This window comes from Colossoma macropomum, unplaced genomic scaffold (assembly GCF_904425465.1).
Source record: "Colossoma macropomum unplaced genomic scaffold, Colossoma_macropomum, whole genome shotgun sequence".
Taxonomy (NCBI): Eukaryota; Metazoa; Chordata; class Actinopteri; order Characiformes; family Serrasalmidae; genus Colossoma; species Colossoma macropomum.
In genome coordinates this window covers 12,815,118-12,829,584 of record NW_023494809.1, presented here as the reverse complement: position 1 = coordinate 12,829,584, position 14,467 = coordinate 12,815,118, and the positions used below count along the sequence as shown (strand labels likewise).

The 14,467-nt window shown below is 37.1% G+C and overlaps 1 protein-coding gene across 1 annotated transcript in view; it reads left to right on the top strand.

Annotated features, from left to right (window-relative positions):
• The window catches only part of tmem145 (transmembrane protein 145), a 46,446-nt gene extending 32,406 nt beyond the window's left edge, over positions 1 to 14,040 (top strand). Inside the window, exons 10-15 of the mRNA XM_036558892.1 lie at positions 2,124 to 2,202; positions 3,823 to 3,916; positions 6,296 to 6,468; positions 6,747 to 6,867; positions 7,634 to 7,819; positions 12,455 to 14,040. Of these exons, the coding sequence (XP_036414785.1) occupies positions 2,124 to 2,202; positions 3,823 to 3,916; positions 6,296 to 6,468; positions 6,747 to 6,867; positions 7,634 to 7,819; positions 12,455 to 12,688 (887 nt within the window). The 3' untranslated portion in view covers positions 12,689 to 14,040. The remainder of the gene's footprint in view (positions 1 to 2,123; positions 2,203 to 3,822; positions 3,917 to 6,295; positions 6,469 to 6,746; positions 6,868 to 7,633; positions 7,820 to 12,454) is intronic.
• Positions 14,041 to 14,467: the final 427 nt, after the last annotated feature.

Genomic DNA, 14,467 nt, shown 5'->3' with positions numbered 1-14,467 from the left:
TGTTTTCACAGACAGTGGTTTTCAGAAGTGTTTCTGAGCATATGCAGTGATTTCCTCTACAGAATCATGTCTGTTATTAATGCAGTGTTGCCTGAAGGCCCAAAGGTCATGGCCAGCAAATACTGTTTTTTGGCCTTGTCCCTTACATACAGAGATTTCTCCAGATTCTCTGAATCTTTTAATGATATTATGTACTGTAGATGATGAAAAGCAAAAGTTCTTTGCTATTTTACATTCAGAAACATTATTCTTGAATTGTTGTACTATTTGTCTTTCACAGACTAGTGAACCCCTCTTCATCTTTACTTCTGAAAGCCTCTCTGGGATGCTCTTTTTATACCCAGTCATGTAACTGACCTGTTGCCAGTCAACTACCAAGTGTTTTTTTTAGCATTACACAACTTTACCAGCCTTTTGTTGCCCCATCTGAACTTTTTTGGAAAGTGTTTTTGGCATCAAATTCTAAATGAGCATATATTTTTCAAAAAACAATTAAATTTCTTAGTTTCAACATTTGATATGTTGTCTTTGTACTAGTTTCAGTGAAACATAGGGTTTAAATGATTTGCACATCATTGCATTCGGTTTATATTTACATTTCACAGAGCGTCCCTACTTTTTTGGAAATGGGGTTGTAATTATAACAGTATTTTACCCCTCATTTACATACTTTTACATCCAAATTTGGGTTATAAGTAGAGGCTACATAATGTGCGCATAGAAATGGAACCTTACTCCATACCTCAGTTAGCCTGTTGCTAAATATGCGCTGACTAATAAAGGACAAAAGGTAAAAACCTTTAATGTGGCTCATGGCTCCTATTGTCAGTTCTATTGTCATGATAAACATTTATGCCAGATCTTTACTCTGTTTGAATGAATGCACAGAATAACCGGAAACTGATTGACCCAGGCAATTTGAAAGACGTCTACAATTTCAAAAAAGTGAGTCAGAGTTTTTGTTGTGAATTGTAGCTTTTATGCTACAGCATAGTATTGTGCCAATTTTTGTTGACAAAGCAGGTTTTGAAAACGTCATGAAGGGTAATGTAGGGAGACAGATGAGCAGTGCATTCTGTCTACCTCTCATCCAGTCAAGAAGAATTAAAGGTGGGGTCAGTTTTGGAGGATGTCAGTTGATGCTAGCTGTTTTTAAACTCAACAGCCAAATTCAGGCCCTACTTTCAGTGTCTCTCTTAAAGCCTCATTCTCTCGCTCTTTAGACTAGAAAGCCTCTATGCTGGTGCTCAGTTTGAAATTCTCGCAAAAAAATAATGACACAAGCAGACATGAACACAGCTAACTGGCTAGCTAACAGTAGCTAACATGAGCTTGCCCGCTAGTTAGTATTACTGTGCTTCCAGGGGTGCTCATACTCTCTGACTGCAGTGTTTATAAGCCAAAAATAAAAAGTATATATTCAAATAAAGAAGGGAGGTTTGAGAGTTTTAAGAATACAAATTCAAGAGAAAAAAAGAATTCACTAAATTACATGTAGCATAAATGTGTTTGTTCACTCCTTGAGTGAGGGGATGGAGTAAAGGTCAAATCAAACATACTCACAGGCAACATTTTGGGTAGCCCTGCTCTAGTCCATCAAAGCCCAGAGGCCACTTTGTTAGTTTGAAACACACTATGCAAAATTATTACCTATCTACCTGTAAGTTTAGGCTACAGCTATTGGTATTTTTCTTTGGACATGCAGCATAACTGTCCTGATTGGTTGAATTTTGCTCATCTACCTGGCTTGTTTTTTCTCCCATTTACAGAGACTTGGCCATGAAAAGAAACTATTTTTCCCCTATAAGCGTATGTTTTATTGATAAGCACCGGAATGTGAGGAGACTTTTGCTGAATATTACTGACTTAAAAATCGATGACCCTGACACAGAAAAGCAGGCATTCGAAAAGTGTCCAATAACAGTGGTTCAGTCAAAGAAATATTCTTTTTCTATTTTCTCATCTACAAATATATTTATTTGCTGCCACAGATCTGCAGATTGCAGAGGTAGCTGCCGATATATACAATTTATTTTTAGTTTTCGTTTTACTAAGATGTTTTCAAGAAACCACTAAAATCTTCATTTGTGTTTTGGTTTCTTGCCTACCTCCTATCATTCTAGGGAAACTGCTCTTCTCTGTTAGTTTCCTGGTCTTCCTTCTGATGTTGATTCTCTTGGGGAAAGGCTTCACTGTCACTAGGTAAGATTGGTTTTTCCCAAGTATTTATGAGCATAAATTACACCATCAGCAGAGAAATGCTAAATAACACAAATTATGCATGGAAAAAGATGAGCTATAGTTTGTAACTGTACTTATACATTATGTACCCTCAAGATTACAGAATGGAAGCAGCATAGTAGTGAGTGTTAGGCTGGTGTGAGTGATTCAGGTGGAGCAGCAATGGGATTTGTAAACACTACTAACTGGGAGTCATTGCTGTGTTCGGAATGGTCCACTGGTGGTCAGCAGTGGTCCTGTGGTCCTGTTGAATAAAAAATTTGGGTAAAAAAAAAAAAAATCTGAATCAGCAGCAGTTGGGCAGCATAGCGACAGAGGGGCTATGGTCAGTAATCGTATACCTACAAACAGAATTGGGCTAAATACTTACTATAACTATTACTACTATAAAGTAGTAAAGGCTAAATACTGAATACACTGTCTCCTATTACAGTACATAAAGAGTCCACTCTTGCTTCCTACAATCCCAGTACAGTACAACACCGATGCTAAGCTTATTACTGTTATTAAGCTTATCACGATTACTAAGGATATTATTTGTTTAATCATCCCTCTAAAGAGCTCAGTAAAGCTAAGATAAATAACTGGCTCATCACATTGGTTTATCAGTCTACTCAGGCTTTAGCCGAAACTTCTGTGTTTGTAAAGAAGCCGATAGTTAAGGTCCTCTTTAGAGTCTGTCTGACGAGCATTTTTGCTACACATGCCATGCACTGATTTTAAAGTTAATAAACAAGCACTGGTTGTGTTTTTTGAAGATTGTATGTTTTTTATTTAGTGTATTCTACTAAAAATGTAAAAAGTAAATGTGTTCTGAATACTGCCTTTCCAAAATGTAACTCAGACTCAATACAGATACTTTAGATAATTCTAGATAATTCTAAATATGTATTGATGGAAAAAATACTTGTGTTACTTACATTTCATGACATCCCAACCCTGCCTACAAAGTGCTCCTATATGGTATGCATACGTAATAAAATATACTTAATCCCTAAAATAAGTAAGTAAGTAAGTAGGAAAATGAAAAAAATGGACAAATAAGCCCTTCAGTAAATAGCACAGGCCTACTACATCCTAAACCTTATTATTTGGTAAATACAAAGACAACCGGCTGAATTATTCTTAAGTTATACAAGTGAGGACTGGAAGCCTGGACCCACTAGAGATCCTGGACATTTAAAGGGTTAATAAACTGGTGACTCAATGTAGACTCAGTTTATGCTATACAAGTTTGACCATGGCATTATACTTATGGCCAATAATACCACACCAATCAGTAAAAATAAGAAGTAAATACAGATTGCAAATTTATAGTTTGTTGTGTTGGTTGTTGTTTATCAAGGGCATCTTGCATTTTTGTGTATGCCTGTTTTTGTAACTACGGTTGATCTGTGGAAGATGCTAATGATATTATTTTGTTTGACTGACTTATTGTTTGATTTTATATTGTAATGGTACACTTTTGCTCTCAAGACAAAGTCTGTAAAATACTAGACAAAATAACCTCAAATTCATAATTTTCCATCTCCTTAACAAGTATGAGATCATATACTTATTAACACAATTTCTGTCTTTCAGAGCAAGAATAAGTCACAGTGGTTCTATCAAGCTATCCATCTATATGACTGTCTACACAATTACCTACATTATCCTCTTTATATATGAAGCAGAGGTAAGAAATATTTACAGTATTCTTCAATCCAGCGCTAATGATCCCTAACTGACATTATAGGATTTACATACAATCATTTTCTGATTTCAACAGTTAGCAGATTATACAGGTGGTCAAGTAAACAGCATAATAGAATATTAAGATACCTGGATTTTAGCCCAATAAATTGTTTTTTCAGTGCGTATATACTACTAACCTGATATCTTTGGTCTTTGTACATCTGTGCATCAGCGCAAACAAAAATGGCTTGCAAAGAGCTAGTAAAGCAAAATAAATACCATATTTCATTACTCCTCCTGCAACAAACACAGAAACAGAAATAACAATAAGTATTAAACAGTGATGCTATAATTACTATGTTTATATTAAATTTAAAACTACATCTGCACTAACACATTACATCCTTCTTCATCAGTGGGTTTATTTGCGGGAAGCAGATTATTTTGAAGATATGAAAGTGCTCAGTGACCAGTGCAGAGGTATACAGTCATATTGTATACAGTCACAAAGTTGTGTCCTCAGAAAGAGAGAGCCCATAGTAGGATGTGGCATTTCTTTGATTTTCTTAGGACAAGTAGCATGTTGTATGCTCTGAGATTCTGTAAACTGATTCAGTTTATATTAGTACATTATATAGTACATTAAGTGAATTGCACGCTTTATTGGATTGAAATAGTTTTTTTTTTTTTTCTGTCCTTTTCTTTAATGAGTATAATCCAAACTGTTTATTTGCTTTGACCAAGGTCTTTACCATGGTTCTGTTCTGAATTCTGTTCTTATAGATTTATAGAATGCCTACGCACTGTCTCGACAGATACACACTGAATGCAGATTCTAGATATTGTTATTGTGATGTAAAATACACATACATAACATTTAACCTCATATTCTTCCCTAAAATGTCACATTATGGAGTATACAGTAAATAAAATGGACTTTGCTGTCTTAATACTACAAGTTTGGTACTTCAATATGCTGTGCAGTATTTGCTGTGTTCGACCACTTACTTTCTTACATTTTGTGCAATATTGCATTTTATTATTAAAAAGACAAATGTCATTTGTTGGTATCACAAAACCTTATGCAAATAAGGCTGCATTTCAATTAAGTCTGGTTTCATGGTGATTCAGTTCAACATTTGCTGTTTCCATTAAGTCTATTTATTTGTTACCATAATAAGCATAAGATATACTGATGGAAACCTAGCTACTGTTAGAAACAATATACACAGATAAGCCAAAACATTACAACCATATACTGTTGGTCCCCTGTGTGCCGCCAAAACAGCCCCGACCTGCCAAGACCTCTGAAGGTGCCCTGTGGTATCTGGCAACAAGACGCTAGGAGCAGATCCCTTAAATACCTTGAACTCTTCGTCATGTTTCTCAAACCCCATTCCCAAACAATGTGTGCAGTTATGCAGGGCACATTGTCCTGCTGAAAGTGCCCATTGTCACTGGGGAATACCATTGCCATGAAAGGATGCACCTGATCTTTAACGTTATAGCAAGTGGCATTTTTTCAAACTGACGTCCACATAAATGCCCAAACCAAGGGATTCCCTGCAGAACATTGCCCAGAGCATCACATTGTCTCCACAGGTTTGTCTTCTTCCCACAGTGGATCCTTGTGCCATCTCTTTCCCAGGCAGATGGCGCACACATACCCGGCCAGCCACATGATGTAAAAGAAAATGGGACTCATCGGACCAGGCAACCTTCTTCCATTGCTCCAAGGTCCAGTTCCCATACTTGTGTACCCAGTGGGTAAACATAGCCACTCTGGCTGGCCTGTGGCTACACAGCCTCGTACACTGTAGGCTCCGATGCACTGTGTGATGTGACACATTCCTCCTATAACCATCATTAAAAATTTCTGAGACCTGTGCTGCAGAAGCCATTTCTTCGGTCTGGACCAAACTGGATAGCTTTTGTTGCCCTTGTGCTTCTGTGAGCCTTGGGCGCCCAACATCCTGTCACTGGTTCTTGGTTTGTTCCTCCTCAGACCACTGCTAACAGGGAGCACCCCACAAGCCTTGCTGCTTCTGAGATGCGCCGACCGGTTGGCTTTAAATAACAATTGTCTTTACACCTGCCTATTTTTCCAGCATTCAACATGTTGACTAAGAGAACCAACTGTTTGCGTACCATCTAATAAATCCCAGGCCTTGACTTGTGCTGTTATTATGAGATAATATGAGCTTTTCTCTTCATCTGTGTGTGCTTATAATGTTTTGGCTAATAATTTCTTATACATTTCTTGTAATGATACCCAGAATTTATAAGAAAGAGTCTAGTAAAAAGAATCTAAAATCTATAAGAAGTATCCACAGAGTCTACTGAATCTGACTGAATTTGCAGTATATATTTGTGTGTGCAGTTCTTTGACCCAGGTGAGGTGCTGTATGCCTATGACAGTCCTGCTGGGTATGGCCTGATGGGCCTGCAGCTGCTGGCATATGTGTGGTTTTGCTATGCTGTGCTGGTGTCTCTCAAACATTACCCGGAGAAACAGCCATTCTACATCCCCTTCTTTGCTGCGTACACTCTTTGGTGAGTTTAACTGAAACTCCTTGAAATCAGTGCTATACTCCTTTCTTAAGCCTTCTTGGGCCAGAGCTATAGAGAATTGGAGTTGGGCTATAGTTGTGAAGGGATAGAGTGAGAACACTTACTTTCTAACACCACTGTATTTAATGTAGATATATAATAAGCTATTTCTGTGCTTATGGTATGTTTTAGTTCATCCTAATAACAGTCTTCTAGAAATATTAGAAATATGAATTGTTAATACTGTTAATGTGTTTCACACTGTTCAATTTCTCCGTTAGGTTTTTCGCTGTGCCAGTCATGGCCCTGATCGCCAACTTTGGTATATCTCGCTGGGCCAGGGAAAAGATTGTCAATGGCATTCAGCTCGGCATCCACCTCTATGCCCATGTAGTCTTTCTAGTAAGTTTCCTTTTGCATATATTATAGCTTTGATGATACAATTGCATAGTAGGAAAAATTTACAACTTTAAAATTCACATGCCCATTAAATGCACAGTGCACAAAAAATGCATCAAGATGATCTGGAAAAACATATAGGTTCCGTTTAGAATTACTACGTAATCGTGTTATGCTTAATTGCACAGTTGTTTTTATTTTATCTGTGATCCACATGACTAATACTTAGGTTTTAATGAATTCTATTATTATTATTATTATTTCTCAAATATTGGTGAAAATAAGAAGTGATCAGTGGCTTCAGCTATGCTCTGCTTTGAGACAGTAGCATCAATATAAGAAATATAAGTTAATGTAGTAAGATTCAAAGGACAGATGGCATTTTCAGATGATGTAAACAAAAAAAATGAGATACCAGGTTTTACCTGACAGTGACGGTATGCGTAATTATACTACGTATAATTTTATTTTATATTTTATATTATCATGACATCAATGTCAGACATCTGTCCACTTGTTCTCTTTCTGTTGAACACTGTTGCAACCTTCACTTCAGGTTTTCTTTGGTTGCCTGCAGCAGTTTATTTAAACATTTGTTGGATGTGTTCAGTATTCATAACACACTCATATCAGAGACAGCACACATATACAACAGACAACAGTCCTAATGCAGGATATTGCACATCCTGTTGAAATCTGCAAAGTGCAGTTTGTTCCTTTTTACATGTCCTTCTTTCTCTCCTTTTCTTTCAATAAATTTTTCTTGAAGGCCATCACACGTCCATCAGCGGCCAATAAGAATTTTCCTTACCATGTACGGACGTCTCAGATTGGTATCCTTCTGTCCAGCCCTAAAGAAATGGGGACAGAAAGCTTCCCTCATCATGCCTACGGAAACAGCTCTTTCCTGGGAGACTCACAGCCCAACTTCACAGAACTTTTCTCCATCCACTCAGTGAGTAAGAGCAAGAGGTGATGTTACATCCACATGACACCATGATATATTCGTTTTCTTATTTTTATCAAGAAAATAGCGAAATCAGAGAAAATGTACTAGAAGTCAGAAGCGCTTATATAGAATAACTGTAGTTATAATAACTAATATATTTAGGGGTAGCAAAATAACAGAAACACTACACTGAAAAGGTCTTAAACTTTGACGTTTCTAATTACATTAAAAATGAACAAAACTGCAGTCTCAAAAATAACACAAAATTGAGTCAGTGCCTCTGTGACTTATTCTCAGCTGACACTTTTATAAGCTTCATAAGGCTGGAAACCACTTGTATCCAAACCAAATACACAAAGTCACATAGTGTACCTGGTGTAAGTAGTATAATAACTGGACTTCTGAGCATTTAAAAAAGTAATATGGTTTAATTAATGATGTTTCATACTTTTCCTACATCTGGCATGTTTAGAGAAAGCCAAAGGATGCCTTCAGTTCTCAGTGTCTGTTGCCTACTGTCATGCCCTATGCCGCTACACCTGCAACTCCACCGCCTTGCACAGCCTCTGCAGAATGTTAGGATCATCTGCTCATCAATTTTCCAGTCATCTCAGACTACAAATATGCCTGCTCATTCATTTACCCTGTGTTTCGATTTGGGCACTGTGCTCTATACAAAGTACAAACTCGGTACAAACTTCTTCTTAAAGCTGTGGTTGTAGTATAGTGTCCTCTTTAATTTGGCCAATTGGCCAATAATTAACCTGGTAAGAAAGAACAGAATTGTGAATGCCACACAAACTTTACCATCTTAGAGTTTCTGACTGCTTAGCTTAGCCCTTTGCGTTCTTTTGTGAACCCTGAGGCTGATAAACAACAGCTGAGACATGTTTTACAGTACGGAACATTTTAACCAGCACAGCTGCATTTCTAGGTTAATCTTATCGATATTAGGTACAATAAATATGGTACTAATGTAGGATATCACATCACCCCAAGTTCAGATATGTTTACGTGTGAAAATACTACTGTTAGCACAATGACTTGATTAACCATTACCAGACACAGGCCTAGTGCTGTGTTAAATGTTCCACACTCACCAATTTTTCGGTGGTTCTAGTGCATTAAGTGTTACCAGTGCACTAGCTCTTTTTTCATTTCCCGACGTGAAATGAATGAACTGGACTGAAAGTGGCATGAGACACAGGGTCTATGTTTGAGAAGTGTTGCTTTTTGGGCCATCCATCCTGTTTGCTTTTTTTTAATTTGCTAGTTTGTTGTGTTATCCTGGTCTGGCTTTGCGCTTGTGTTCTGTGTGGATTTGTTCTCTGTTCTCATGTGTTTGGAGTGTATATTCATCACTACTCACCAGTAAACTCCATGTCATACTTGAATCTCACCTGTGTCTCTGGAGTCCTCGTTTGTGGCACCTGCTGTAGAACAAAAGTATAGACAACCATCTGATGGGAAAGATTAGTTCCAAAAACGGACACTTGCCTGAGACAACAAAATGTAAGAAAGTACATTTTGTGAAAATTTTACAGGGCCAGATGCATCCAGCGACAAGCACTGTTCCCTCAAGATGTTCCTGAATTCCAATATGATAATGCCCCCACATAAATCAAATATATTAATAATAATGATAATAGGAGTTTCATGATCATCAGCAACACCACTGTCCCTGAAGAGAGTTCAGATATCTTGTAGGTATTAGCTATAACATCATTAGTTATGTTGAAAATGTTTCTGAAGAAAAGAAAGTATTAACCTAACCTGTATGGTGTAACTTACTTGCTAAAATGTCTAAGGTGTAGACAATTACACTGTAATACAGGGTCAGAAATGTTGCTAGTTGCTTGTTCCGATATCAGCACTATAACTACTTTCTAGTTAATATTATTATTACTATTTCATAATCTCCATAATGTTGCCCTCCCCAGGTTAAATGCACTGAGAAACATACTTTAGTTAGCACATTTACAGGAGTTTGTTTTCTTCTTTCCCTTATTTTCACATTAAGAGTACAGCAAGGCAGTGTTCGACATGTTATATAGTATTTACTTCAATAAGGAAATTTTATATTCGAGGGACTCGTTTCCATAAGCAGGAATATCCAGTCACGAATGGCTCACAAAGGCTGAAGACCCCTGTTTTTAGGTATCTATTGTGTTTGACAAACCAAGCCTCCTGCTCTAATGAGAGCCAGTTTTACTCTTATGGACTAACACACAATCATGGATCTGTTATTGCTGGGTTCAAAACTAGGTACTGATGTTGGAGACCAACTTTATTGTCCTCCAATTTTGCTCTGATGGACACCCTACAGAAAAAAAACAACCAAATAAAAAACTAAGGAAAGTAAGCATTTTTCCCTTGGGTCAGTACTTTTTGAAGTACAACTTGCAGGTATTACAACCATTTGTCTTTTTGCGCATCACAGAGCACTACTTGCCTGTTCCAAAACTAATCAACCCAGTGTCAGGGGGACTGGGGAACAGCAGTGCACAGCAATTTTAAGGTCTTGCCTCAGGCTTTGGAAGGATTAACACTAGACCTTAGAGTGGTCTATTTAAGGACACCTGTCTGAGACAACAAATTCTAAGAAAGTATACTTTTACAGATATGTTATACGTCACTGTGTCTACCAAGTAATACACTTGTGAGTGCACTGTTAGATTTTGGAAGAATTTTTAAAATCTTTTTGAACATATGGGTCCTTGGAGCAAGCCTACTATATAAGCATCAAGCCCAGATATTCTCTATGGGCAAGAATTGAAATCCTTGTAAAGATTCCGTATCTTATTAAAACAATAGTTTGTTTTAGTATATTTATATCCCAAGAATTCCTTATTCAGTTCTCTTAAGGTTGTAACATGGTCATTGCACTGGAAAATCCTCTCTTTGTAAAGTAGGCAAAAATTAGCTTTAATATGACTTATTTAATGACAATGTGATGCCTCTTTTCAGTGATACTTCTCTGAATTCTTTATCTGAGCCGAAGTAGAATGAGTTAGTCTTGGCTCTCTGACCGTCAGTAGATACAAGCTACTGCATTTCAGTGCTACTACAAGTTCTGAGTTAATTACAAGACAAACAATTTAGATGAAATATCTTCATACCACATGATTGGCTATATCAGCTAATGTTGCATACTAAGTTGTATATCCTTTTGCATGTTAATGAATTATGGAAGTGAATGGAAAGATTATTTACAGTGCTGGATGTCTGAACTTGGGACCAACCTTTTCAGAGAGCTGTCTTTACAATTAATCATTGGTTACTCCTTACTTCCTTTTACTATGGGGACACATGAAGTCATTATTACTATTAAACAAGTACTCAATGGTCAATGATAAGGAAACCAGTGTAAAATATAAAGACGCTCTGAACATAGTAAGGCAATTGAATATGTATAAGTCGAGATGCAAGATATGTACAGTTAGGTCCATAAATATTTAGATGTACACAAAATTATTGTTATTTTAGCTGTCTACATCATATTGTAGTTGAAATTAAATAATGTATATGAGCTCAATAATTGAAGCTCATATACATTGGAGTTACAACGATTTTTATACATAGCCCCTAGTACATGGTCAAGTGATTCACTTGTCTATTGCAGAACATTTCACTTCTTTCCCTTAAAAAAAATCTTGGGCTGCTTTTGCAGTATGCATGGGGTAAATGTCCATCTGCACTGTGAAGTCCCCTATACACTGCAGAATTCATCTCGCTGCTTTTGCCTGCAGTCACATGATCAATAAGTAAATAAAAGGAAATCAGTTTAATTGGAATCCATTAATGTTCATGCTGTAATACTACCTCTAGATGAGGTGGTATGCTTTGGATCATAAGCAGTTCTCTCACTTGTCCAAACTTTTCTCTTCCCATCATTCTGGTTAAAAAGGGGAGGCTATGTATAAATTCCTATGTAATTCCTACACTGTTCACCCAATTCAGATAAAGACAGCTAAAATAACAATAACCAGGGGTGTTACCTGGCCTGGGCTTCTGGGCTATAGCCCCAAATATTTTTTTAACCGCCCCCAAACCTTATAACCTTGACATATCACATGTTTTTACTCTCATTATACATGATTTTATTCAGGGACACATTGCTCCACTCCTCTAACTGAGAGAGAGAGAAACAGAGACAGAGAGAGAAAGAGCAAGTACAGGGGTGTTGGCTGGGCATGTAAAGATCAGAGGTTCAGCCCAGTTCGTTAGGACATCATACCCCAGATTTTTAATAATTAACCTGTAAAATGTGCAATTGGTACTTTTTATGTAATATGTGGATTTCTACATCATTTGGCAATGCTGACTAGAATTTCTTATAAACAAAATCTCAAGAGGTCTCAAGAAAACAACATTCCTTGTGTCGTGATCATGATATAGATAGCTTTGGATATCGGGAAAACAAATGAAAATAACTTAGAGAAAAAAAGGAGTTAAAAAAAATCCATCCTTTAGGGCTCTCTGCGTTCTGCTGTCGTAGTAAGTATTAATGACATTAATCGGTATTTCTGATCGTTTTCATTGCATTCTCCTTAATGAATATTAATGATGTCAATATATATTTTTCATATTCTACAGTGTGTTCACTGCTTTCTGCTTTTTTTAATTGTGTTTGTTCGTCAGGCTCCTTTGAAGACCATAGATGAGGCAGTGGGGTGGAAGGGGCAGGAAGTGGCTCAGAACAGCGATCAAAAGATCATCACCACGACAGCTGACTTGTCGTCCACTTTTAGCCCGCCTCCTCCGCCCATCCCGCCACGCAGCTCTGCCCTCTCTCCACCCCCTCCCAGACTAGCCTCTCACTTTACAGAATATTTCAGCATGCAAGGGGGAGCAGGGATGGGCTCTAAAGCATAGTGCAGGAGACAGAGGGGCTTGGGATTTGGAGAAAAGATCAAGTGAGAGCGTCCAGGTCTGGTTTCGGATATCATGTTTCAACATTATTTGCGATAAAGATACCAACAGAGCACGACGTTCGGTTTCCTGCAGTGAAAGTTTTGCTACAGGATTTGCAGAAGAGGCGCTGTAATGGGTTGAGGAGTGCTACGATCATAAAAGAATAAAAAAGCAATAAATATTTCAGCTAGATGATGGAGATTTTGGATGTAGGCAGCACAGTGTATCAAGAGCAGATGGTAACTAATATACAAAATTTCAACATACAAAGATTTTATGTGGAAATAGGACAGTGATGTGTAAATAATAATGAAGAACATTTAGAGTATCTTAGCAGTTTTTAAAAGTTTTTTTTCTTTTCCTAGTGGTGCTGTTTTCATGCCATTACCTTGAACCAGAGCAGTGTATTCATCTCCCTTAAAAGACAAGGCCAACATTCTGGCAAACAGTCTCCTGTTTCATTTGTCCTGCATTATTATAGGGATGTAGCTTTTTGAGAGCCAATAGAATTGTGTCTCTGCTTGCAAATATTTTTCCCCATCAATACTTTGGGGAACAATACATTTCTCATCCAAATCCTAATGCTATCCATCAGTATATCATAGCAGACTTCATGAAAGCAGTACAACAGCATTTCATTTGTTTAATATGATTCAAATATTTCCACAAGAGTTTTTTGTGTGTTTTGAAATCATAGATGATGATCCTTCTGCATCATACGCACATCAGACAAGTGAAACTTGAGGCTATTGGTCAAAATGGGGGAGCTGTCTTTTAACTGATGCCACATCACATTTTTTATGTTTTACAACAGGTTTTGATTTAAAAAAAAATAAATAAATAAACAAAAAAATAGATGTATCTTGTCTACATAGTTTAAATACTCCAAGTTTATATTTTTCTTCACAATGAATGCACTTAGGGAAACCATATGCTGATGTTTAAATGTGCAATGGCAAGCTAACTGTGGACACTGAGGCAGTATTTGTACACCATGCATGTTTGTGCTGTGTCTACACATTCTATCCAGTGTATACATTTGTGCCTAGTTTGCAGAGCTAGCAGTCTCCTTTTATGCAGCACGCGTTGTATAGTTTTAAAAGGGAAAAACTCTCTCACTGTTTTAGATGACGAGTGAGCCACTGTTCCTCTCCATCTTTCCTTAATCTCTGCAGTGCAATAGAAGTCTCTTCTCACTTCTCGAGTGTGAATGGGTATTATTTTTTGTGGATTTTCTTCTTTTACTGTTGCATTTTTTGTTCTTTTTGGATATGTTGGACACATTTTTTTCATTACAGTACAGTTTCATTACATGTAGGTTGTTTTGCACTCATGTTTTCTGGGAGGACATTTAGTGGAAGGTATCACAGTAACTAGATTGCAGGATGTCCATTTAAACTTTTTAAGTACACCTTGTTGCTGCTGTAACAAAACTTTATCTCTGAAATGGTTACTTTATTGGAAAAAAAAACATTGTTAACAAGGTTATATTTTATTTTCTCTTGGTCCATTCATCATGAAATGTTCACACATTGTGAAAGGAGTGAGTGGGGCACAACCTAAAACATTTTTTTGCAAGATCATTTTAAAAGCACTTCAGCAAGATCAATAATTGTTTGTACAAGCAACCTACACATCTCTATTACAAATGAAAATGAAAAAATAATTTGTGATTGATTTAGGGGTGGCTGGTAGCATGGTGGTAGGAGAGGTGAGCTAGCAACCAGAAGGTCATGGGCT